At 38.1% G+C, this 26,899-nt stretch overlaps 2 protein-coding genes across 11 annotated transcripts in view; one reads left to right on the forward strand and one right to left on the reverse strand.

The window, feature by feature from the left end:
- Positions 1-11,486, forward strand: part of LOC121643117 (LIM and calponin homology domains-containing protein 1-like) — a 78,857-nt gene extending 67,371 nt beyond the window's left edge. For 5 of the 10 annotated variants that reach the window (XM_041990348.1, XM_041990354.1, XM_041990353.1 and 2 more), the window contains 11 exons: positions 345-419; positions 1,196-1,224; positions 1,927-2,040; positions 4,184-4,276; positions 4,503-4,667; positions 5,603-5,697; positions 6,066-6,224; positions 6,715-6,810; positions 7,215-7,323; positions 8,704-8,806; positions 9,469-11,485. In XM_041990348.1, coding sequence (XP_041846282.1) covers positions 345-419; positions 1,196-1,224; positions 1,927-2,040; positions 4,184-4,276; positions 4,503-4,667; positions 5,603-5,697; positions 6,066-6,224; positions 6,715-6,810; positions 7,215-7,323; positions 8,704-8,806; positions 9,469-9,494 — 1,064 coding nt within the window. In that variant the 3' untranslated portion in view covers positions 9,495-11,485. Of the gene's footprint in view, positions 1-344; positions 420-1,195; positions 1,225-1,926; positions 2,041-4,183; positions 4,277-4,502; positions 4,668-5,602; positions 5,698-6,065; positions 6,225-6,714; positions 6,811-7,214; positions 7,324-8,703; positions 8,807-9,468 lie in introns of all 10 variants that reach the window. The other 5 variants (XM_041990358.1, XM_041990350.1, XM_041990349.1 and 2 more) reach the window with 5 other exon arrangements.
- A 2,117-nt stretch (positions 11,487-13,603) lies between these two features.
- On the reverse strand, positions 13,604-15,515 carry phox2bb (paired like homeobox 2Bb). The gene is made up of 3 exons (XM_041990775.1): positions 15,275-15,515; positions 14,442-14,629; positions 13,604-14,053 (listed from the first exon to the last, which is right to left on the reverse strand). The coding sequence occupies exons 1-3, from the start codon at positions 15,513-15,515 to the stop codon at positions 13,625-13,627; spliced, it is 858 nt and encodes a 285-aa protein (XP_041846709.1). The 3' UTR covers positions 13,604-13,624.
- Positions 15,516-26,899: the final 11,384 nt, after the last annotated feature.

A 26,899-nucleotide genomic window follows, 5' to 3' on the forward strand; every position in this document is an offset into this window, starting at 1 on the left:
TAGATTTAGATTTAGCAAAAGAGGCCAAAAATGACTGAGATTCAACCAGATATTCAGGAAACAAAAGAACAAGGTTTGGATCAGATTTTTTTGTGGGCTTAAAAACAGATGAACATTTTTCAGTCTGGATTCCAATCATCCAGAGATCTGCTCTACACTGTCACACTTGGGAGAAATAGTGTGAAAACCTGCCCCAGTTTGATATCTCTAATTATCAGGATGTCCATTCCAACTCCTGTTTTTTAAATTTATCCTGTCCCTCATTGTTTCCTTCCCTCTTTCCCTTCCTGCCCACATTCCCTGTTTTCCTTCTGCCTTCATACTTTTTTATTCATTTCATGTAGAGTTTGAAATCAGTGTCAGGTCTCCACAAGCAGCCTGCAACCCTAAGTTACGCTGGGATTTCTTCGCTCCGCCAGGTAAACCTCTGCAGTCATGGAGAACATGCGTCTGACCTCGAGAGCTGACGTAGAGGGTTCCCTGACATTTCCCAAAGGGCTAGCTCAAACCTGCCAGCCCCATCATCTGTTTACTCCTCCATGATCAACGTTTTCTGAATGATGAAAGATGTTTTCTCATTGTTTTAAATGTGTTTTGAAGTTTTTCATTTGTGATACAACTTTGCACAGAAACATAAGTGCAGTTGTTTTGTGTCCAGCTGATCAGTGTGTGTAAATCTCAGCTACAATATTTTTATTTTATCATCCCACTGCTTATAATGCTCTTCCATTTATTTGAATATTGGTCACTTTAACTAACATTATGTAGAATTGTCTTCCAGTGGGTGAGATGGCTGACTTTAGCTTTGTGCTTGCTTCGCTCCATATTACTGAAGTTTCCACCAAAAGCTGCAGCTTGTTTGAAGCTTCCATTAAATCACCTTTTATATTTTGACCACTTTTCAAGTGTTAAGTATCCAATCTGTCAAACATGATAAGAGTCGAGAAAAAAGAAACATCTTCTTATTGATTAACTGATTGCCTCTTCATTCAATTATTATAATCCGTAGCTTTTGGTAGACTTCAGTTACGTGTTACTTGACTCCTCTCATGAGCACTTTTATTCCTCAGGTTGTCAAACCAGGTGTTTTTTTCCATTTTCCTAAACATATGTCCCATCAAACTGTTTCAGTTTGATCACTTGCATCACTCATTTTTGTTGTTGTTTTTCTGATTATTGTTTTCTTTCCCTACAGAGGAAGCAGAGAAGGATCATTGTGGAAATGTGAGTAAAATCATTTATAGAGCTGTTTTACTCATCTGGCTAATGACCGCAGTACTACTTTAATAGAGGGAGATCAACACACTCCACTTTTACAAAAACCATGCAAACACCAATATATTAGTTCAGTCCTGTGAAAGTAAGAAATGGGAAAAACTATGGAGAGGACAATGTTTTCATATCCCCACTTGTACCTCTTGTATGGGTGAATAAACCACAACTTTATATGACTGAAACTCATCCCATCATGTAATTACAAAAGCTAAATGTCATTAGATTTTCATGATTTTCATCAGACATTTAATTTAGCTCAGTCTTGACTTGTTGTGCCTTACAGTATGGCCCTTTTCTGATTATTACAAGACACACAGAGCTGTTGATGTAGCATGCCGTAGGAGGATGCTGTTGTCAATGGCTGAGACTGCTTTTGTTTCTCCATTTATGCTCATCTCTCTCTTTCTCTGTCTTCTCTTTCTTAGTAGGAATCCTTTGGCTAGCATTGGAGTAGTGCTGTTGTGGTAGATCAAATATTTCTGTCTCCTCCCTTCTCTTCTGTTTTTTTTGTGGTGGATGTTTGCACACGTTGGTGTTAATCTATGCGTGAACGGGTTGTGATTGGATGTGAATGTGTGCATGAATCTTGGTCTGTATCTGTGCATGTTGATGTGTATATATGTGTGTATGAATGTGTTCGGGGTCTATCAGGTGTCAGTCCCGGTGTTACCCCAGGCCAGGCGGGGAGACCGCTGGTCTTGGGACCCGGATGAGGAGCGAAAGCGTCAGGAAAGGTGGCAGCAAGAGCAGGAGCGCATGCTGCAGGTACACAGCATACCTTGAATCATAAAGCATGGCGCATGAGGTCCAGCACTGAGGAATCAGTTTGTTAAGGAGCTCAGTGGACAGAGCACGAGGAACGTGACTTTTAGCTGTAAGAATATGTTTTGTTTTAAAAGCTGCACTTGGAAGCAAGCGAAAAAAATAATACAAGAAGCCATTAAAAAACCAAATCTTCTGATCTTTCTTTCTTTCTTTCTTTCTTTCTTTCTTTCTTCCTTTCTTTCTTTCTTTCTTTCTTTCTTTTTTTCTTTCTATCTTTCTTTCGTTCTTTCGTTTTTTCTTTCTGTTTTTATTAAGCTTTGTAATGCTCATAAGTCAGTAAACAAGTTAAGCTTTGCAGTTTAGCAACAGTTTTAGACTTTATTTCCTATTTCCCCAATAGGAAATTATGTGATTAAACAGTCACTTAATATTTTTATTTTTATCTAAGTTTAGAATACAGTAGGTTCAACATGTCACAATGACAATTCATGTACTACATTTGGGTCAAGATAGTATTAGATAAGCCTTTACTGTCTCTATTGTATTTACAGCAGGGACTGCTGGTGACTTGATAACAAAGATGTAAATGAGACAAGTTTTAGTTTAATGTTATATCCATGTTAGTATTGATTGAGTAGTTTGCAAAGAAAAGATTTCTAGATATTTCTTTTTGTTTTGTTTTGCTTGTTTTGTTTTTCTTTTTCCAGTAAGTAAGCTTTGTTCATTAGCAGCTTTTTAGTCTATAGTCTAGGAGAACTAAATGTTACCGTATTTAAAACTGGTTAAGATTTTGGTTTAAGAAGTTTATGTCCAGTAAATAGTTTTTTGTATTTTTTTCAATATGTGGGAAACAGTCAACCTTTTAAGAGAAATCTCGGTCAGATTTGTATAGGTATTTTGAGATGTGCTATTTTGCCACCTACAGAATTTTAAAGAATTTTAATCCAAGCCACGCTTTTGTATAGCCGGCTTCCCTCTGCACAGAAAGATTAACCACATTTCACTGCTATTTCCAAAGCTTGCCTCCCATATCTATTTTATGTATTTATTTTGTATGGAGCTGAAGTCCCAGTCCAACTCCTCCATGCACACTTTGACCACTGGATGGCAGTTTTGTGCAGTGTAAGAACCTTTGTCTGGTTTCATTCCTCTCTCCATCTCATGTGCATACTAAGGGCGGGGACTTTGCCCAAGGTTGCTGCTGTTGCTGCTGCTGCCCAAACCGCACCTCTCTCTCTCCCCCAGCCAAGCCGCTGCAGTGTTGTCTATGACTGACTTTACCCATCTGTTTGAATAGCTTAAATAAAACTTGAAACAGCGCTGAGAGCAGACACCACTTCTTTGCGGTTTGTTTCAGGACTGCTTGAGATAAGATGCGCTCAAATGAATGAATGTTTGGTACATCTGTGTGCTCATTACCTGCCTCCCTGGTTGTTTCTTTGTTTCAGGCTCGCTTTGTTATCTGTTTAGATGTCTCCTCTGTTCTTTAAATCTTTCAACTTTGCCTTCATGTGGGGGGTTCTTACACACAAGGATGTCTCTTTTCTTGTTGTTTACTTGTTTTGGTGGGGGCTTTTGTTTGTTTATTGTTTTTTTTTTATCTTTTTCCTTTTCTGGGTGTGTGTAGGGGGGTGGGGGTGGTTGTGGTCACTTTGCTTAGTTACTGTAACAGAAAGAAACACCTTTTTGAGTCGGTGTTTAAGATGGCTGTTGTGTAGGAACCCCCTGTTCTGAACAGCATCTGCATGTTTGGCTATTGTCTAGTTTGCACTGCTTGCTTTTGGTCTTATTGTTTGCTTTTTATTGATAATAAACATCAAATGTTAATGCATAGTAACAGGTAAAGAAAGCTTCATTTGCCTTTCTTACTATACATATATGTACATTTCTTTTTGTTTGGTATTCAGTTATTTTTTATCAACTACAGAACTAACCAATTAAAACTGTCCTACATGAAATGAAAACACGAGAATGGAAAATATTGTATTAATCCCTTAAAGGAAATTGTTAGTAGTCACTTTTGTGACTGATCTTTATTTCCCATAAAAATGTATTTCCCTTAAAATATACACCTGCAGGTGGTTTAGTCTTCCTCTTTGTTGAGGCTCTGCGGTATGTCATGTTTTTGTTGCCTTGGTAACAGGAGAAGTACCAGCGTGAGCAGGAGAAGCTGAAGGAGGAATGGGAGAAAGCACAGAGGGAGGTGGCGGAGGAGGAGAGGAAGTATCATGAGGAGGTGTGTATGCATATGTTGGAGGGTGTATGCTGCACCTGTGATCTGTTTATGGTTTACATTGAAAGTACTTCAGTTACTCTAAAATACAACAGATTTTTTTATTGTACATTCTTATGGATCAGAGCATCAATCAAACTTTGTAAAATGATAAAATGGTCTCAGTTTGAGTTTTAATTACACATGATAACACAGATGTGTGATTTCTGGCACACTTCCTTGACAACAGGAGCGTAGGATACTAGAGGAAACTGTGATGCCTCTGACACCCCGTTCCTCATCCCTGCCCTCCCCAAGCAGAGGGGAGCTCTCCTCCACCTCTGAGGCTCAGGATACAATCGTCCGTTCACTGGCTGACTGGGAACGCAAACAGGAACTGCTGGAGAGGCAGTCTGTGAGTAGTTCGTTGATGATTCGTGGTTTCCATGTCAGTATTACACATGCACGGTCATCAGCTCTCTTCTTGCCAAACTACAGCACACAACAACAAAGCATTCATGGGGATCTCTAAACATTTCAACCTCTCCTCTCACGTTGCTACACTTCCAACATGCCAACAGTTTATCAACTGATTTTATTATCTTTATTATGTTATTTATACTGCTGCAATATAATTTACTTTTGAGGTTTAACAAAAGTATTTTCAGTCCAAGTCTTCAGCCAGACATGTGGATCTGTCAAACTGTGTTTCTGGCTGGTTTGGGTGCTTATGCTAATCTGCTGATGGTTGACAGATCTTCAAAATTATCCTACATTGTGTTTACCTCGGACCTGTCAATGTTTATGTTCTTGTTGCTACGTTCATATCATTATTGGATCACGTAATGTAACGGCCTACATGCCAAACAAAAGCTAGGAACGCATGGCAGCCATGATACCTACGCTAACAGCAAGTGTATCCCAGCCCTAAAGGTTTGACAAATTTATGACGTCTGGGTCTGAGTCCAGTAAATATGACAACTGATGCCCACATCGAATGTGCCAGATACAGACGAGGCTCTTGCTGCCACAACCCAGCCTCTTTTTTTCTTTGTTTTTAAGTTCCACAATTTGAATTGAAATTTTTTGGCTTTTATTTACTTTGTCAATATTTTTTGTTTGTTTGTTTATTTGTTTTTTGTGTCGTGTTTTGTTTTTTTCTAAGTTGTCAGTGTAAAACAGTGGAGCTTATAAAAGCACACAAACTTTTTCTAACTCCAGTTTTGGACACAGACGATACCTTTAAGTATAATAACAGAAAGGCAGAAACATTACTAACTTACCAGGTTATTATAGAAAATCACATGAGCTGCTTAACAAAAAGAGTTTGCTGTTTTATTGCTGAAACAGGGAGGGAGCGCAGAGAGTGTGGAGTGGAAGCGAAGAGAAAATGACAGAACCAGTGACATCAGCACCGCTGACGACAGCATGAAAACAGGCAGAAGGTTGGTGAACTGTTCCTCACACCGGCTGCAGCTTAGCAGATTTTCTGAATCTGTGATTACTTACAGTATGACTCAAAAGTCTTGGCTAACAAGGCTGTTTTAAATTTGGTCCTGTGTGTGAACAGTTGAGTCTTATGAGAAACAACAAGGCATGTAGACAAGTTGGAGGATTTGATTTGAGTTGATATTTGTCTGTAAAAATTCCAAAAAGTCACAGAGGATCTGCTGTCATGTGATAAGTGAATTTTAAAGGGACCTGCTACAGCTAAACTTTTCACAGATTTGATTTAACTTTATTTCTTACTCTTAGTTGTATTGTATTATTTAAATATGTTGAACAAATCTTTTTCTCTTCCTGCATTCATCAGCTTGATTAGTCAGAGCAGCAGTCAGGCAGAGAAACTTGGCCACAGCCTTCACAATGGGCAAAAGCTTCCTCCCACGCCCACCAAACCTTCAACTCCAGTCAAGAAACAGGAGCCCAGAGCAGACAGCAACAAGCCCAGTAGGCCTGCAGGAGAACGAAGGTGCGTGAGAGAAAAAAGGTCTTCATAGTGTCATTACTGCATCTACAAGATAATTCTTTATCTTTATAATATTTTATCTGTAAACATCCTCAGACTAATGTGAAACATGATGGCATTGCTTTACTTTATTTTAAATACACATTTTTAATGGACAGACTAGTTGCTAACAAAGATTTTGTTTGAAATGAGCTTTGTATTATGGACAGTTAAACATTTGGCCAGAAGGTGGCGTTTTGTGCCAGTATTATCATATAGCCTGGAGCCTGGCTTCATGAAATAACACTGCACATCAGAAAAAAAGCGCTCTCAGCAATGTCATTCAAATTTTTTAAGTCATTTCTAACATTGTATAATGGATATAGTCTACAAAATACCCTTGAGAAAATTTAACTGTTGCTTGTTTGGATTGGTTGGTGTCTGTTTCTGTCAGCCAATAATGTCCCTGCATCTGTGAGCCATCATCATGCTGCATGTTGCTGTCCATTTCCAGGTGCGGCCCCATTGATAATAACATGGGCCGCAGCTCATCAAAGCCCCCCGCATCATGTCCATCAGCACTAGACACACTGCCTCCAGCACCCAACAGGTACTGCATCACAAAGAGCCCAGTGTGAGGGAAGGGAGGGTGCAGCTCATTTCTGCATTGTAATTTTTCTGCTTTGCTGCCCATATGTCTCCACCCATCTCATAACATGCTCCACCGCAGCAGGGACCAACCTGCCTGGAATTTCAATAGAATAAAAAGGAAGATAGAGTGCAGAAGGAGCTTGGGATTGTTTACTAAACTGAGTGGAAAAAAATGAAACTCTTTGTGGTCAATAAAAAACAATCTAAATACAAAGAGAACTAAAGAAAAGGGGCGTAAGAATAAAGAATTGTCATTAAGTAACTACACACATCAGGTTTGCAAAGAGCAGAAACACAGTCCCTGATGATCGATTAAAGTCAAAGTGCATCTGTATCTCTCCATCTCATCTCCTCTTCCTGTAGGTCTGTCAGTGGGAAGAAGCTGTGCTCCAGCTGTGGTCAACCACTGGGAAAAGGAGCTGCCATGATCATTGAGACCCTCAGTCTCTACTTCCACATCCACTGCTTTAAGGTTGGTATGGAAGAGAGGACCCATTCTCTGAGAGTGTCCTTTAACAATGAAGACTAGAGCTCATTCTTGGTTTTATTACAGTTAAAGCATCCATGCTAAATGAGCATCAGTGTTAAAGAGACTGAAGATGTTTTTGTTTGTTTTGTTATTTTCTTTTACTTAACAACCAGCAAATCCCATGAAAATTTATAACCAGCTGCAGCTTTATTCTACAACATAGTGGAAGTAGCTGATGTATATCTCAAGCTATAAGAAAATAATCATGTCCTCACATGTTTTTATTTTAAATGCACGAGATTAAATACTGTAGTCCTCCAGCCTGCTTACAGCTAACATATCTGGCTGCTACTCTGGCAGATATGAATGAATACATATATTAAGGGCACTTTGATCAGGACTTCTGCAGCTGCTCATTAATCCATATAAACAGTTAATATTATTTAATTTATAATGAAAATTATTTTTCATGTATTTGAAGTGTAAAATGTTCCAGCCCCAATTTGGTTATTGAGAACAGCTCATATGTAACCTTTCTTTAGAATAATAAAGATAAAAGTTTATTCTTAAAAAGAAGAATTTGAGAAAAGCTTACTGATGGCACCATTCCAACAATGTTGGAGCAACACAAAACTCGCCTTGCTGTTTCTGAACTTTTTTCTTTTCTTTTTTTTTTGTTAAGTACAATTGGATGTTTATCTTTTTATTCCCATGTCTTTGAACTGAAGCTGTTTGCAGAAATAATTTACCTCTTGTGAAAAGCAGATACTCTACTATCATCAGCGTCTTCAGATGCAGTGTGTTGTGTAAAACACATATTTTAGTGTTTTTTTTTTTTTCTTTTTTACTTGACTGTCTGACATTTTAGGTTGCCATCTCTATATATTTTATAAATGGTATTAAACTTTGTTTTGAAGTTTTTATTACACTTGCAGTGATATAAAGATTTGTCATCACCTCAGGAAACAGTAACTTTACCTCACCCGTCTCTCCTCTTCTTTACTTTGCATACAAACAGTGAAACACAAAAAGTCTTCCCTCTAATTATAATTCTGAAACAGAACATCTTTCATTGCTTGTGGTTAAAACTACTGGAAATGTCAAGAAATATTTGTATGTATGATCTACTCACAAATGTGTTAGTCATCACAGATGTGTCCATGTAGAAAAATAAAATTAATATGTATGAACCATCTTAAAAGATTTAGAGAAATGGTTCGAATGGCTACACATTAGGCTTGGAAGTAAGAAACTTTAAATGTTTTTCTATCCCCCGAGAATTAGAAAAATGCGCAATACCATCAAATTCATCTTTCTAGTACAAATGTCATAACATCCTCTTTCTTTTTTCTTTCTTTTTTTTCTTTCTGTGCCTCTCTGCAGTGCGGGGTGTGTAAGGGACAGTTAGGAGACACAACCACAGGGACGGACGTCCGGATCAGAAATGGCCTCCTTAACTGCCATCAGTGCTACATCCGCTCCCGCTGTGAGTGTCCTACGTCTGCCTGTTGTGTTTGTTTCCTGTTTCTCCCAGTCTGTTGTTTCTGATGCAGTGTTTCCATCCTACCATCAAAAACATGGCTGAATCATTGCATTTCTTCTCACCATCTTCATGAGCATTTAAAAATCATAAATACCCAAATTATTAAGAATTAAGTTTATTTATTTATTTTTATTTTATTTTTTTATAAAAGTGGCCAGACACTTCTCACTAATCTTTGCCATATTGTCAACAATCAGTAAATGATAAAAGAAGAAAATTATGTATTGTTTTTGAGACATAAGTGTGATAAGACAATTGTATTTTTAATGTAAAAATTTTTATTGATACTTTAAAAAGTGTCAGACACAGTAAAACAGTCATAGGAAGAGAGACCGGCTGTAATACGTTTTGGTGGGGGTGACATTTTCTGTCCATTTGGCAGCAAATGTTTGTGCCTCAACTTGTGTTTCAATAAGATCTCAGCAGCTGTCATCAGTTTGGGATTGAATGAACTGCAAAATCAAATCAGAGCCTCTATCAAAAGACTCCCATGTCTCAAAATTAAGAAGCTTTCATGAGATCTGCAAGTTTTTAAATGAAATATCCCAGTAAAATAATTGTGGCTTATGAAATTTGTGGGTTTTCTTCCCTTTCTTTCTATCCAGCGGCCGGACAGCCAACTACATTGTGATGCTCAACTGAAAAGCACAAGGTTAGAGGAAGAAATCCCATCCCCGTTTTAACTTGATTATCTGCAAATCATGTCCTCCGCAGCGTGTCGGCATCTTTGCTTCCTCTGCAGCTCAATAACCACTGAAGATTCATCACATGGGCTAAATGGAGATCTGGGGGACATTCAAACATTAAATAAAGATGTATGTTCTCTGTGTTTATGTCATACGACATGTGAGTGAAATCTGAATTTCATTGGTCCTCCTGCAACCACAGACCACGTCTCATCATGCAGCAAGAGGGAGACTGTTCTGAGGCGACGCCATGTTGAAAAGAAAACGGTAACATGTGCAGGTGCCACACAGGTAGGTTGTGTTGATTCGTCTGTACTGTGAGAATCAACACAATACCAGAAAGCAAGTTAGATCCAGATTTCATATATAATTTTTTTCCCCTTGACAGAGAAGATGTGAATATTGACCTTTCAATTCCAGACAGCTGGAGTTCAGTATATTACATTTTGATTTGTCTTTTAAGAAAGATTTCACTTGAAGTGATGAGACCCCAAAGCAGGACAGAAAACTGAATGTGATCAGGCAGCTCAGACTGGGAAAGTAGATCTGGGAAATATGAGTAGTTCAACAACCTATAATTCAAATAATGAATTAAAACTGATCAACTAAAAAAGTGCAATAAAGGTCACTATAAATCCACTACTTGGACAGAACTACAGTAGACATTAAGTATATTTTTTTAACCCTTCTCCCACACAGTGACCTCATATCTTCGTCATTACATGTACAGAATAAGATTAGCTTATAGTATAACTATGTAGTGTGTAGATGTAGACTCTTCATTTGGGCAAAAATACGACCTTGGAGCCATTTTGGATCACAGCAGGTTGTTCCACGTCCAGTCTGTTTTTTTTTGGAAAGTGAAGACTTTAATGTGCCTTAAGAAAGCAAGGTAATGCAGGAAACAAAACACCAGCTGTGGGGTGTTTTATTTTTGCCTGTATTTTCATTTTTTGCAGAGATGAAATTGGCCAAATTTAAACTCTTGAACTGCAGATAAGCACGTTGCAGCCCTCCCATCACATGATGCTTCACATGATAAGGACTGTTTATTTTCACAGAAACTTAATTTCATATCCCCCTGTGATTCCGCTGTGATTTATAGTGATAAGAGAAGAAAAATACAAAAGAAATTTGCTGTCATTCTGAAAAATAAAAATACACAGTGAAGTGCAGGGGAAACTTGGATTTTATTTTATATGTTTCATTCTACTGATATAGACTTATGTATGCTTTCAATTAAGAGTTTTTTTTTGGGGGGGGGGGTTAGAATTCATGTATGCACTTGAAATGTCTAAAAATCACCAGTACAGGTTTCATCTAGTTTAACAGCAGAGGTAATATGAAAACATACCAGCAGCAGTTGCCTCTGTGCAACATTTGGTTGGATGGAAACTAAAGTTATATGTGCTGCCAGCTGCACATTTTAAGTCATATGCTTCTTTTTTAAACTTGTATGAGAAGAACTCAATTACGTGTTGTGGATGTTGGGAAAAAAAATGCACGTTTAAGCCTAAAACCAAATGATTTGCTGTATCAAAGTAAATTGCAGCCTCATTTTCCTCCTACTGAATTGCATCTTATAGCCAGGCTTCTTCTCCAGGGTCATTTCTGTTATCTACAGTATTTTTAAGCTTCTGTTCAAATTGTGTATTTTATTTTAAATTCTCATTTAGTTAATGAGCAATTCTCAGCTGAGTCTCTTTTAGCTGGATCTTTGAGACGGAGCTCTATATTCAGACTGTTTCAACAGGATAGTTGGGGAATGAAAACCTTTTTTTTTTCTTTTTTTTTTGCGTCTTTACTGTATTTATTGTAATATTCAACTGAACACTATCCAGAATATAGAATCATTTGATGTTTTAATGCAATGGCATTTATTATCGCATACTGTATGTTTATAAATAAAATGTTATAAATTCAAATCTGCAGTATTTTTCCTTCTTTTTGCAATATAAAGGCAGCTAACAAAACGTTTTTGGAACCAGCAAAACCAAATAACAAAATTAATCAGATTTTTTAAAAAAATGCAAATGTGTAAATCAGAAAACTTAAGCTAACTGACACAATTTCAAAAAGGAACACAAAAAGGGTAAGTTTGTTCTCACTTCCAAGTGCTGATGCTACATAACTCCAAAACAGACACAAAACGAGTAAAAATATGTCTTAAATGCTAAAATGTTCAGTTTAATTTAGAGGAATTTAACATTTAGTTTGACTTGACTGAGATGATGCTCAAGATTCTGAGGAGTATGCAAAGATGGAAAGAGCTGCGTAAAGCTGGACAAGTAGAAAGACTTTGTATTTGCTAGTTTTAACAGTTACAGTAAGTTGATGAAAAAAATCTTATGTTAGTGATTTAATTTCATATATACGTCATACATTGGTTATGCAATTAAGCAAACTGGTGTAAGAATATGATGGGTTTCTATTTGTGTTTCAATTGCAAAACATAATTTAAAATCTGAATTATTTTAGTTAACGTTTTTGCTTCTTTTTTTTATTATTTAGAAATATACTTGTCTAATGTCTAATCATCTATAGGGATCTTTCTTTTTTTAAGTAGATTAACCAAAGGCTATGATTGTTGTGTTTTTTTTTAATAACGTTTAAGTCAAATATTTAATGCATGAATAAGATGGAAAGCAGTGAGGAGCTGTCCTTGGTCCTAAAATTTGGCCGCCTTACACCAGGAGGTACTATATACTTGAAGATCTTATGTCTTATTAAAGATTATGCTTAAAATACAAGCATAATAACTTTTTTTTAAAAAGAAAACACTCCAAAACCTTTTTTTTTTTTTTTTTTATCATCAACAATCATTTCAATGGTACACCTGGAAAACTATGTGCACATGTAGAAATATTTCCTTCTTAAATATAAGCATTCATTACCTACATATAAATAACTTTCAGATCCTGGACAAAACATGTTACATAATGCTCACAAAATGGGAAGGAAATCATTGTAAAATCAGACAAAGAGACAACATGCAAATTATATAGAAATAAATACAATGTTTGCATCCATTCCCTATTTTTTTGTTTTTACCCAAAATAAATTCTTCCAAGGGAATTTAGTAAAACATCAAAAAGACTTGTATGATTGAAGCTACAAGGGAGTATGGCCTATGATTCAACTATAGGAGACAATAATACGTATTTAACACTATACAATTTGATCCACAAAACACTGCCGTAGAAAGACACACAAAACATACAGATTTCCTGTCAGAGGTGAACATTGCAGTAGTTTGTGCCTTTTTTCTCAAGGAAATAAGTGTGTTTATATCGATAATTTAAAGAAACTAAACTCTCAGCAGCCATAGAAACAAAAAGAAAAAACACACAGCTGTAACAGGCCACTTTCACACAGCAGGTTGTGTCTATAGTGAACAAAAAAAATGCTAAATGCTTAGGCATGTTGTTGGATATTAGTTGTTTCTGACTTTGTCTTTGTGGAAGAATATCCTCAGTCATTAATATTCAACGTCTCTGTACCAAATAAAATAGCTGATGAAATCTTTAAAGTGACTTAACGAGGCTTCTTTGCTCGCTGATGGCACCAAATTCATTTCCAGTGCGCCGACGTTTGAATTTGCTCACAATTTGGACAAAAAATAAAAATAATAAAAATAAAAATACAGCTCGGTAAATCATTTCATCAGTCAGTTTTCTTAAAACAAGTTTAAGGTGAATTGTTTTATCATGTTTCGAAGTTATGTATTTAAACGGTTTGACGTGGGGAAAATCCCCTATTCTTAATTTTTTATTGGATTAATACGAATGGAAGAAAATGTAAACATGTCAATTATCTCGTACTTGTTTCAAGAAAAAAGATACACCTTTGTTATTGAGATAGTGACTTATCAAAGATGGATATTTTACAGGGATGCTGTGACCATAAGAAATGGTGCAAGGCCTTAAAGTAAAATAAACCGCATTCATCTTCTCCCTAACTGCTTCTTATTGTCTGCAAGTCTGTCTTGGGAAATTGCTTTCCAGTCTCCAGAGAAGGAGGAAACATATCTCTTTCTCTCTGTTCTTGTGTTTTCTTGCCATTCTGTGCAGCTTCATTAGAACATACTGGTCTTTACTAATGTAGCTTTGGCTCCGTTCTGTCTTTGCAAAGACGATAGTACACTGGCGAAGGGTCCCCCCAATGAGTCCGGGATAGAGGTGATGGTCCCAGGTGCGGTGGCCCAACCTTGGCTCGGTGCTGTCACTCCCATGCCGGTGGACACGGAGGTCTTCACTTGGTCCACCTGTCCGCTTCCAGTGGTGTTGACTTGTCCCGTAGTAGGGCTCGGTCCTCCGCAGTTGGAAGTGGGAACTGGATTCGGCCCCGGGCCTCCTGTGCTGTCGGGGTCGGTGCTTTTGGTGTCTTTGCTGTCTTCGTCTCTGGAGTCTGACTTCTTTCCAGAATTGGACTTGGCGGCCGCTGCGGCTGCTGCAGCTGCGCGCTCCTGCTTGCGAAATTTGGCACGTCGGTTCTGGAACCACACCTGCAATGATTGAAAGTATGTAAAAATATGATTTCTTAAGATAGTGGTACATATTTGTAAAAGAAAAATTGCTGACGTTATGTTTTGGCTCTTCATAATAAATGTTCATTTAACTGTCAAAAAAGAAAAAAGGCGTTGTGTTTATATGGAGCGTAAATCTCGGTAAAGCGTTCCCAAAGAAAAACACCACCTCCATCTATAGATGTATAAAATTTGGTAATTCGTCATGTCAAAGCAGTAACACTATTGTTTTCAAAATGTGTGATATTTAAAACGATTCAACCCAAAATTACAAAATGCCTTTTGTTTTCTTCATAAATCCAGTCGCGCATGATCGTGCGTAAGGGGAGCCGGCGGGCGCCCGTGGGAGAGCCGGTTGGTTGTATACCTGCACTCTGGCTTCCGTCAGATCAATTTTGAGTGCCAGTTCCTCTCTGGTGTAGATGTCCGGGTAGTGCGTCTCTGCAAAAACCCGCTCAAGCTCCTTCAGCTGGGCGCTGGTGAACGTGGTCCGGATGCGCCTCTGCTTTCTCTTCTCGTTCAGTCCACCGTGATCCGTAAAGAGTTTGTAAGGAACTGTAAACCAAAATTAAATGTAAACGTTAGATGTGTCTTACCTTTGAAGTTATGGGAAGATGTAAGGGGTGTGTAAATGTGTTGATGTCAAATGGAAGCAAATTCAAATCGGATATTTTGTATAAAATTCGGTAAAGGATGCTGGGTTCAAGCTTTCAATTGTGCCATGCATTTGATTACGTGTGAATTAGATCAGAACTGATAACACTGCTGACCTGTGAAGCGGTTAATTGTAATGTTAAACTAATTGTTGCTCCTCACATTGGGGCTCAAGTTTGAAAACTTGTCATAATGTTGTCATCCGCCCTGCTTGTTGCTACTGTAACTCCAATTCAATGTCAATAATGAGCTTTAGTCTTTGGTTATCTAATTATTTTTCGAAGCTTTATGTCTCATCGCAAAGTAAATAAATTATGCCTATCATTTTGGCAGCTTAAGATAATTCTGTTGGCGGTTTTGGGTGTGACTGGGATAGTATAACCCTATAACCGAATTACCGCTTGCCTGCAATCGCTTCTAACGTGATAAATTCTTTCATTTGTGTAAGCAAATTTCGTTTGGTAAATACTAAACACATTTCCATTTTCAAATGCAATCAAGGCGTCCTATAATACACCGGGTTGAGGCTCCGGAGCCGCTGCTTACCTGCGGCGTACGGGCTGCTCTGGTGGTCCCGCAGAGTCCCCAGGCTGCAGGACCCCGGAGTGAGGGATGGACAGCCGGAGGTGGCCCCGAAAGTGGTCCTGATGGGATTGTACTGAAACCCACTGGCTTGACTGCACGAACTGAAGTCCGCATAGGCCGATGCCAAGCTCGACGTGTCCATCCCAGCCATACATGACTCGTAGGCGGAGGAATTTAGGTAAGAATACTCCATTTTATACATTTGAGAAGGCTCGGTAGAGATTGTAAGCTGCACCTCCCTGGAAAAAAATGTCAAACAAAAGCACCCAAAAATGGGTTTAAAAGAAAAAGAAAATAATTATAAAAATCAAAATGAGGAGGACGCGCGGTCTGAGTTTAGGGGAAAGATGACTTGTTTGGTTTGAACTGGTTGAAAGAAGGCTTGACGGTGAGTAGATGTTCACTGCTCAGCGCCTGCTCCAAAACTGGCCTCCTTTATAGGAACCTAGCCCTATTTTATGAAAAGCCCCCTAAGAGCCGCCTAGCCCGAGGTCTCTAGAGCATATAGTCCTCATAATAAACTTGGCTCTTTCCGCTTGGACAATAGCAAAGCGTTTGGTCTTATTGCTAGCGCTTTTTTACATGACAATAACTCATCAGTCTATTGGGCTGGCACTGGGGGCCCGGGCTGTCCAACCTCCCTATCATTGATCCCCTGCATCTCTAATTAGAATTTAATACCACGCCATTACGCACCCCTCCACCACCACCACCGCCGCCCACCCTTCTACCCATCCACCCCACTCCTCTCCAACCACCATCTTGCCCTTTAATTCAATCACACCACTTGGAAATAATGAAAGTTGGGTGACGATTCTCCCTGATCCAATTTTCTCCAAGCTTTTAAGCCTTTTAAGCGACCGTATACCTTGGGCAGGATTTCACAGAGTATTCCCCCTCTGCTTCTTCTTTCTGCCCGTCTGCTCCGACATTTCCTTTTCTTTTTTTCACCGTTTTTGACAGTGGTCTTCCGCACTAAAGCAGTAAAATATGCCAATTATTGTTCATTAAAACGGCCTATTTTTACTTGAGAAACAAGGATCCGTTTCAGTTGTATTTGATAGTAATACACCATGTCTTTCAGATTCCAAGAAAATTCTAAACAAGCAGCTTTTTTCAATTTTTTTTTTTACCTTTTAACACAGCAGGTGCAGATAAATTACTTATTCAGGTGTACTAGGCCCAGTGTATGCAGATGTGCTTCATGAATCCCGATGCTTTATTGTTTTTTTTTCATTTCATGGCAATATATTTTTTTTTTACCTTTTTAAAAATCAAATCAGTGTGTGTGTGCGAATGTGTATATTCGCACGCACGCACGCACGCACACACACACACACACATATATATATGTATATACATACACACACATATACATATATATATATATATATATATATAAAGATTCATTTCCCACTATCTGCCTCTTTGGTCAAACATTTTTATTTTCTTCATTCTTTCTCTGCGCGGCTCTAGTCGTTGCTGTACTTCCGGGTGTGTTCTTTTTTTTATTCAAATGAGTTTATAATTGTCTTTATTACTTTCATTATTTCGTTTATTTGGCAAATAACATCTTTGTAATGAAAGTAACGAACTTGTGAGACAGTCATCGGACCTCATAGGCTTCCAATGTTGGCTGAGTGGTTAATTTGGTTTATGTAATAAGGTGAACCGTTTTGTATTGTGCTTACATAGTCGATGTCTCTCATTTTTTTTCTCCTTTTTTTTCTCCGAGTTCAAGTACTGCATGGGTTTCCCTGTGCAGCAAATTGTCTGAGCACAAATAAAGAGCAACAGGAATTACGGTGCAACAATTACATTTAGCAGATGATTACTGGACTTTGTTCATGTGGTCATGTTTCTGCGGTTGAAAAATTGCTATAATCTCCCTATAATAATCCCACAGAGACTAAAAATGCTATTCTCAACAAAGAAAGTATTTTTTATCAGTATTTCTTCTTACCTGACATGTAAGATTGTATCAGATGGACATTGTGCAACCTTAGTTTCATAGATCCTTTGCTTTGAGTTGCTTCTGGGGCACTCACATTTATGTTACCCTGTGTAGCTTTAAAAAACGTTTTGCTATAACAAAATATCTGTGTTTATCGTCTTTTAACCTGTGATTAATGTTTTCGTTGTAATAAACTTTCAAGCCATATTACTTGCCCAAATTTGACAAATCTGTACAGCAAATTCTGCATAAATAGCTTTAGAAATACCTGCCTTTTGGTGAAATATTATTCTTTTTTTGTTGTCTAAAACATGATGAAATATACTTTACTGATTAATTTTACCCCAAACATTAATAAACAAAAACATATACACGGTTTCTAATGTTTGTAAGGATCAGCTTTCACATATGTAAAAAAACAAAACAAAACAAAACACACACACACATAGATAACGCGCTTAGATTTGCCATCAATTATTTTTTCTCCACAATCACTGACGTGTTGCACTGTTTCTCCCTTTTCTTTTCCTGTGTACATTGTCTTCACAGAGATCAATGAGACAGAAAACGTTAATTCTTTCCTGACACAACCCGCTCCCTATTATGTAAATGTTTCTTTTTTTATTTTCTCTTTCTACACACGAGCTGAAACCCCCCCGCAAAAAAAGTTGTACCAAATGGTTAATTTGATTATTGAAACCAAAGAGCCAAATGGTTCACCGTCCTCCCTCCACGCGTCTGGCAGCGAGAAAAGAAACCATCTCTGGGAATTAATCTAATAACGATCAAAGAAACGAGAAGTCTTTTCTGATATTTCGCCGAGGCAAATACAATTATAGCTTTTAGCCATCGGTTTCTTTCACTAAAGCCCCTCTTTATTCTTGTGCTCTATAGTCCCTTTGCCACAGTCCACCAGCTATTGAAACGCCCTCTCTTTTATAGTTTCAACATCTTTTAATTCTTTCAGCTGGTTCGGGTGAGACGAGAAGTCACAGTTCTTTTTTTTTTTTTTTTTTTTTTTGCGACAATATTATTTTCAAAACACAGGACGCTGAATTAGCTTAAATTATTCTTTAGGCAAAATGTTTCATCCATTGCATGGAGGATACAGGTTCAAACACTGTTGTTGAAGCACCTGTGGTGATTTACAGTAGCATAACTGCCCTTTGATTTAGGTAAAGCGGTAGTTAATTCGTCATTACGTGGGAAATAAAAGGCTTCAACTATATACCTTCACTTAAATAAATCAAGAAAATGCGATGTGTGCAAGACCCTAAGTTCCCCTGGCAAGTGCCGAACAATAGAAGGGATACGGGAGGAACTCCTCTCCATTTAGTGCGTACTATCGTTGCTCAGCAATATAGGAATGCGGATCGACAGGAGGGACAAAAAAGAGGAACAAAATGCCATTGTCTGTGGATGGATTGGATGGATCCACTCCCCCGAAAAGGCAAAGAAACAGAGGAGGATAAAGAGAGGGAGAGAGAGATGGGAGGGTCCCGCTGTCACATTTCACCTACAATGTCTCACTCCTCCGCCCGAGGAAATCCTACGCTTATCAAAACGGTTATTAATAAGGCCTTGTGTTGCAGAGGGGGGACTGTGAAGCACATAAAAAATTCATTTTGGGGATGCTCTCAAGGCGATTTATTCTGATGTCTCAATTTGACGGGATTTATAAAAGCGATCGCGTTTAAACGTCAAACTGCTGAAAGAGGAGGCACTAACAAAATGGGAATTAAATACAATTAATAAAATAATAATAATAATAATAAAAATAAAAACACAGCCCCAGTTAGTACGCATGAAATTGGGGCATTATATAATATGTTTACAGAAGAGGTTTGTGTGGGGACAGTCAGACTTCAGATTTAAGGTGTTCCAGGCCGGTGCGTAAAAAGCGCATCGCGTTTCCAAGCGCACAGATGGGAAGTGACATCTGGAGAAGAGGCAAAATTGAATTAGAAGCTGGTGTCTTCTCTCGGTGTCTGCAGAGAAAAAAAGTGCAGCACAAAAGGACGTGAGATATTCAGCCTGCTGTGTTCAGTCATGTTTCTGTTTTGACGAACTGCCTTGTTATTCTTGCATTGTGCCTGAATGACTGAATGGTTATGTAAAGTTGCTTATGTGAAGGCTGTGAAGTTAAGTAAAACTGCTTTCATTAATTCCTATTTTTAATATTCAGAGATGTGAAAAACTGCAAATATTGACGGATTTGGATTCTTTTTAAACAGATTCTCCAGGTAACTATTCTGATATTGTAATCTACAGGTTATTTTCCTTGAACTCATGCCGTTTTCTTTCAGATGCAGCAGCCAGCTTCTGAGGAGCTCTGTTCCCTCCTGGCCTCTGTGGGCCCTCTGAGCCTTTATCTGCGCTTCCCAAGTGACCAAGAGGCAAGCCAACGGATTAACATAAAAATCTTATTCTGGGGGATACGATTAGGAAACATATTACCCTCAAACGCGGCCTTGGCACGAGCGAAAGCCGGGCAAGGAATCAATTACTAAATTACTCCAACCTCTAAGTCGACATTAACGCTGAGAAATGCCATCGACCGGTTCTGAAATAAGATTTCGCTAAGATGTGATCATTAAATCTCTTGCCAGTGTTCAAGAATTTGATTCATAAAATCGTCTGAAATGAGATGGAATTAAATTCTTATCGGAGCTCTTGTCATCGTTTCATCCCGCGCTGTTTAACGGTGGTCAATGGCCTTCATGAGATTTTCCCTGTAAATAAACTTAGTAATTGAATCCGCCTCTCGGCGACACATTGTTTGGTTGTTATTAATTTATTGTAGTCATGCAGGCGGACGGAAGGGACATGCAGACCCGAGCCTGGCCACAATGTTGCTGCATCCACACTTTAAACTGTGTTTTAGATCACAGACACCAAAACAACTTTGTGCTTTAAAGTAAAGCTGCAAAAGGCTCAGAGAGAGGTCTCAAACGTCATCTGTCTTTTTTTTTTTTTTTTTTTTTTTCAACCCCCTGCATTTCACCCCAGTGGGGTCAAGGCATATTTTATTTAGCACATAGTCCACTGGCGTTAACCCCCCCGCCCCCCCGGCATTAGCAATTGACAATTATTAGCCCCAGTCTCATAAATCAGCTGCGTGACCCGTTATTATTGTTGAATTGAATAGCTGTTGGGGAAGTGAGGGTCAGTGTCATTAACTTGCCTCCACAGTCACCCCTCGACACCCCCCACACCACCCTCGGGCCCCCTGAAGGCATTTGGCCCTCTATACAAGGACCTGCTGGCTAATAATGCCGTGTGGTCGTCCCTAAAAGCTTAATCACACATGCATTAAGCGGCAGACAGCAGCCTTTTGTGCGCGCACTAAGTTTACTGGAATTAAGCGATTAATGGTCATCTGAGCGGCAGGCGACAAGGCCGCGCTTCGAGAATGATGGAGCGATTTTTAATGTCAGAAACAGAGAAGAGAGGGTTGGAGCGGAGGCGTTGGGGTGAAAGGAAGGAAGGAAGAAGGGAGGGAGGAGCGCACAGCAATTACAGTAGCCCTTTTCTCCTAATCCATCATAAAACGTCAAGGTCATTGTGTATTATATTGATTATGATACAAGGCTTTGTGATGTTTATTACACACCCCTGCTTCCACATTATAATATGCAAAAATACCACATGTAAACACCTGCTATCAATTTCTAAAGCTGCTAATTTGTTTCGCCTCCCTCCCCCTTATTCACACTTTCATATTCCTTTGATGTGTTATGACTAAACACGTGGCCTCACATTAGCCTGTTTTGCCTCCAGCCTCCATCTGCATAAACCACCAGGCAGCGCATATGAATTATGATTTCCATATAGTCAAAAGAGATCCAACAAGGGCCTCCCAATAATCCAAACAAACACACAACAGGGCTTCCCAAATATATTGTTTCCTATACAAATGAGATGTCAGCACCATTAATTAACTTATCAGTGACATACAGGGAGTGATAGGGTGCTATAGTAGCCATAATTTAATATTATTACAAAACTTTTACTGGAATCACAAGGACAAATATTCTACAAAACAGCCTTAAAATTCATGTATTGAGACAATACTACAGCTTTCACCTATATGCAGGTGTTTGGAGTTTATATTTAGATTTATGTTGGACTGGTTTTTTAGTAGGATTTTGGAGAAAAATCATTACTTATGAACAGAATGTCCATTAGGAGACCAGTTTGCTGTAGTTTTCTTGTATTTTAGAAGATTTCAGATGCTGAATAGTTTGAGGCATATTGTCTTATGAAGTTTATATAGTGGTTGACCAGGTTTGATTTCAGGTAAGCTAAGGGTACTCCACTGCAGCGTTATACTTTTCAACTGTACTTAATAATACTATGGAGATTCCCAATGTGAAATTTTGCAATCTAAATAATAAACAGATAATGATGAGAAGAATTAATAGTTCTTATAGAGTCACTGTTAAAGGCTTAGAATGATTTGCTGGCTGGTCTTTAATGTAACAGATTTGAAAAAGCCTATGACTGAACACACTGTGGCACACATTGACACTGTACTGTGTAAAATAAAGTGACATTATTATCCATGTTTAGCAACTTGTGCAACATTTTGTTTTGCACAGGTGACTCTTGGGACCCCAGAGCCAGCCTGTATCAGTTTGCTCAGTTCATTAAGGTCATTTACATTGTTTTGCCCCAAAAGATAATGTAAAGCAGATTGCACTTTTCACACATACCTAATGTATAGAAGACTTGCACAACTAATTCAGCCTTTTATTGGCCTGTGTCAGCTCTTTTGAAAAGAATAATGTTTTTCAAAAGACACCATAATTTCTCAGTTATAAAATTCCATGTTGTGTAAGTACTATTTTCAAATAAACATCAACTAAAAGAAAAATAAACTATCATATTTTGTGTTTATTAGTGTCCCAACTTTCTGGTATCCTGGTATCAGCCAGAGGTGATGACAATGAGTTAAAAACAAAGTTGAAGAGCAGTTATTATGGGAAGTCATTGTAAAGTTCTCTAGTGACTATAATGTTATTTTAGACACAAAGTTATATGGGGCATAGGAGGAATTTACCATGACCAGACTGTTCTGGATACAATGACATAAATACTAAATGTCTGAATAGCACACCATAACAAATCTATTCAACTATAGTTTCTATACCTGCTTAATCCTATTTGGGGTCACTCACACTCATTTGTAAGGTCACCATAAAATCACCAATTAACATGCATTTTTGGACAGTGGGTAAAAAGTCGTGCAAGCACAGAAAGAACATGCAAAGTCCACATAAAAAGGCTACAGCCAAGTTTCAACCAGCAATCTTCTTGCTGTTAGGCAACAAACCACCACACTACTTAGCAGCCTCTCGCAGGTCTAAAGAAAGTTTGTTACACCACCACTGCTCTGTAGATTGATTCAACCAGGATATGGTTTGGCTCTGTCGCTCTACTTTCATGTAGAATACAGTAGAACAAACGAAAAGAGAATTTAAAGCTCATAAAATCTGATTAAATGGGAATGTAGAAAAAAAGGATCAAATTATTTATTTTGTCATTATAAACTCCAAATTAATCTGGGCTGTTTTCACTTTGATTATTGCCACAAAGTACACCAAAACTATCTTGTGGGCAGATGCTTTAGTGTCATTCGTCTGTGTGCTGTGGCTTTGTTATCAAAACCAAACCCACTAGTGGACAGAGTTGCTTCTTCTTTCTCTGGATCTGTTGAGTCTATTTCTCTATACATGTGCTTCACCTTTTCCATCTTTGGATCTCTATACCCTCTAATGGGTAGATTAACATTATGATAGCCATCTAGATTTAATATACATCCATTTCAACATAAATTATGTTAAATACATCTGCATTGTATTTAACAACAATCACCCTGTCAAATCCTTAAGACTCATCTCCTCAGCTGATGTTTATGTCCTCTCTGACCCCGTCCCATGTCCCATGTAATTTCATTTCTTTTACTTAGTTTATTTACTTTGTAACTATGTTGTTCTGTAACTCCACTCCACAGGAATGAATTCTTGAATCATCTAAAATACATAGAAAAACACCCTTTGTATTTGTGTTTCAGAGTTGAACCATATTTGTCTTTAAACAGGATGATTCTGAAATCATCATCTCCTCTCAAACTTCAGATTACTAAATTGTATATTGGACAAGAGGAAGTTAACTTTCTTAAATTACATGGACACTGTCACCATTGCTCTTCCTCAGAGAAGCCATCCATATTGATGGCCGAGGGTGATTTATGTCGCCATGACTACCATCCAATGGCAAAGCTTGTTGATCAATCAAACTTAATTTGATTGGATGGAATCCTTAAAGAACCGCCAGATGGGAGCCATCAGAGTTGGTCTGTCCACTGCACACTTTGATTCACTTCCTGTTCCCAGAAGGCCGCTGTCTGGGCTCTGAAGGATGATGCTGCACCACAGAGCTGGAAGAGAAAGATTCTGTGTTCTGGCTAAAATCAATACATGTGGATGGTAAACAAGAACAGTGCCCTGATTTTTATTGTTTTATAATAGTTTTACTGATGTTCCTGTTACTTAGCTGCACTATCAAAGCACATTTTGACTCTGCCTGACAAATTATTTCTGTATTTTTCTTTTTGTCAACAAATCAAAAGACCAAAACAATGAGTTTATTGTACATGTAAATATTTTATGCAACACATCATTGAGTCAGCTTTGGTTTATTTGGAAGAAAAGGTACATATTGTTTAAGGTGAATTTAACAAACAAGTTGTCCTGCTAGCAGGAAATATTCATTAGAAAACGGTCCTCACAGATATAATTATTCCTAACATTTGTGCACCTGCAGGGCAAGTGACTTAATAAACTGTTTTATTTAAGCATATAATTGTTAGTAACCATTTTAAACATGTCATAGTTAATCTAGCAGCTTGCAAAAATATGAATGCCAGCATCATTGTGCATCATCATCATCATCATCATCATGTTTGACTTGTTTACTTATCACTATGTTTATCATCTTAACAATTAGCTTAATTATCCAATAGCTACAAACAAAAGTTCGAGTCAAATAGAAAAGTTATCTATTTTGTATGTGTTTGGATATACATAGTATAAAGTTCAGATTCATCAGATTTGATGGCAGCAAAATCTTAATTTCAAGGCAATTTAAGAGCAATTATGAGAATGTGTATCATAGCAAATCTAATTTTTACAAAAAGATGCCTTCATGTTTATAAATCTTTAATAATCAGACAAAATTTTGTTCACAGAAACCTTTTGGATCTTTTTATTATATGGATGTTGATCTGTCATGCTTGAATTTGGGTTGAATAATAGTCCATGCAGAGAACAAAAGAAGTGAAACACATTCAGGAATGGTACATGTCTCTTTTTAGCTAACTCGAGCTATAGCTCAACAGGCTATTTAATTAGAGTAGATTGCTCTCCTTATCCCATTAAAGCATCAGACGCAAATACATTGATGACCAAAGTATTACTCCACTACTGTACATAGCAATATATCCTAATTTCAGCTTGTTAGATTTAGGCTTTTTCTGTTTGACCTATTACATCACAAACCAAAAAAGCAGACACTTAAGTCACCAACAATTGGCAGCTTGTTGAGTGGTGAATTGGACCTCTGCACAGCTCTGCACATTTGATTTGTGCTGCATGCTTTTCCCAAGGTGCAACCTATCCCTTGTGGTTATTTTCTGCTGTTACTTTTGGCTGTTGGTTTTTCCAGATTCCACTCCCTGAGGGGACTCTGGGGCATGCACAGTGTCTAAGCCAGTTTGAGTCCAATTGCATTTATACATGTAGAAGTTACACCATGTAATATGACCCAAAGCTACAATAAACTTTTCCCCTTAAAACTTTATTGCAGGTCATGGTTGGTATAGGTTAGATATAAAATACATGATTCAGCTTAGGTAATAATATAAACATGGTTAAGGCTGTAAAGAAAGACATCTTTTGTCTTAAGATTAAAGGTTGATATTGCCTGATTAATTCTTCATACGAAACAACAGGCAATGGAAAACCATTATAATCACAGTTTCTGCACATATATGTGTATATTTATTACAGAAATTATTTTACAACCAGGCTGGAAACCATCAGCTGTTTTGCCATGGTGATTAGGTGCAGTGTCTCTGCATTTAAACAGTTACCATCCTGCAGAGGAAGTTTTGGTCCAGACAAAGGTCTGTTCATTCGCTAACATATGCAGTTGCATTAGAGGCAATCAGATGATGTTAAGATAATCCCTCCAGAAATATTACTGAAATCCACACTCACTAGCTTCAAGGTCACACTAAAAACTTTATGGTGTCTGTATTAAACTGTACACTGTCCTCAAATCATAAATACCAAAGTGGATCCGAATCACTTGTGTGGTTGGAAATAATGCAGATTACCCCAGTTGTGTGAAATCAGATGGTGCATCTTTATCCTTCTTTTCTATCTATATAATTTCTATGCAGTGTATCATCCGTCCTCTGCCTCCCCTGTGGAAGCTTGACGTGACAAATAGCTGGATCTGCACTTTTCTGCAGCAAAACCAACATACCCCTCATCATCGCCGGGTGCAAATTTGATCAGAACACACCCAGGATCCCTCAGCTGCCTGATGATGAATTGGCGCATTAGGAACGATGTTTATGCATCAGGCCAGCGCTCCCTGGAAAATGACAGCAAATTGCCTCTCAGACAAATCTCCGGTCTGGGAATCCACTGAGTGGCAATGAATTGAAGCTTCTTCATGGATCCCATGTGTTCCAAGAAACCTTGTCATAGAGGGCAAATGTTTTCTTAGTAGGCTCAGGTTTGCAGGTGTGAGATTAGTTGATTTCAATGCCTTTTATGAAAAGGAGGTAAGATTTGGCAAAACCAAAGTGCACAGCAGATTTACATAAAAAAAGATGGTGGAACCAGTTATGTCTATTTACAACATTATTTTGGTTTGATAAAACATCAAGTCAAGTTGAACTTAAAGAATTACAATAAGATGGACATTGGTTTGCGCTTAATGGAATAAGGCATTTTGGAAAAGCTACATTCATCAACAAATTACTAATACTGATTATTAACCTTTTAATGGACTGTGTCAGGTGTAATGTCCTGCTGACAGAGTGAATTTGTGAAGTCAGGAGTTGAACTCAGCTGTTCATATAGCTTTTATAAGAATTAACGTCAGTGTAAGCTGGTCTCTGACTTGGCCTGGTCCAGGTCCACATTGAGCCTCAGAATAAAAACCAATAGCCTTGGGCTCATATAGAGCAGCACTGAGAAGACAGAGGGAACCATAAGAGGAGCAATAAAGCTAATGTGATCAAAGAAAATGGCTCTCTGAATAGAGGTGGGATGAAAGCCATACCACTGAAATCAGGGTTTTGAGGACCTTGCAGAGGTGACAGCATGATGAAGTTTCTATTGGATTTTCTGAAAGTGGAAGCAAAGTAACCTTAAACCACCACTACTCATGTGTTGGATATGAAATTGATAGGCTATATGTGTTCAGGTGGTAAATTATATGGGTGGATAATTGGTAAGATCGCTGGAGTGTATATGAGCAGCAGCTAAGACTTTAGAAATGTGTATACATTTACCTATGTCAAACATACTCCATTTGGCCTACTGTATATGCTT

Source organism: Melanotaenia boesemani, chromosome 7 (genome assembly GCF_017639745.1).
Source record: "Melanotaenia boesemani isolate fMelBoe1 chromosome 7, fMelBoe1.pri, whole genome shotgun sequence".
Lineage (NCBI taxonomy): Eukaryota > Metazoa > Chordata > Actinopteri > Atheriniformes > Melanotaeniidae > Melanotaenia > Melanotaenia boesemani.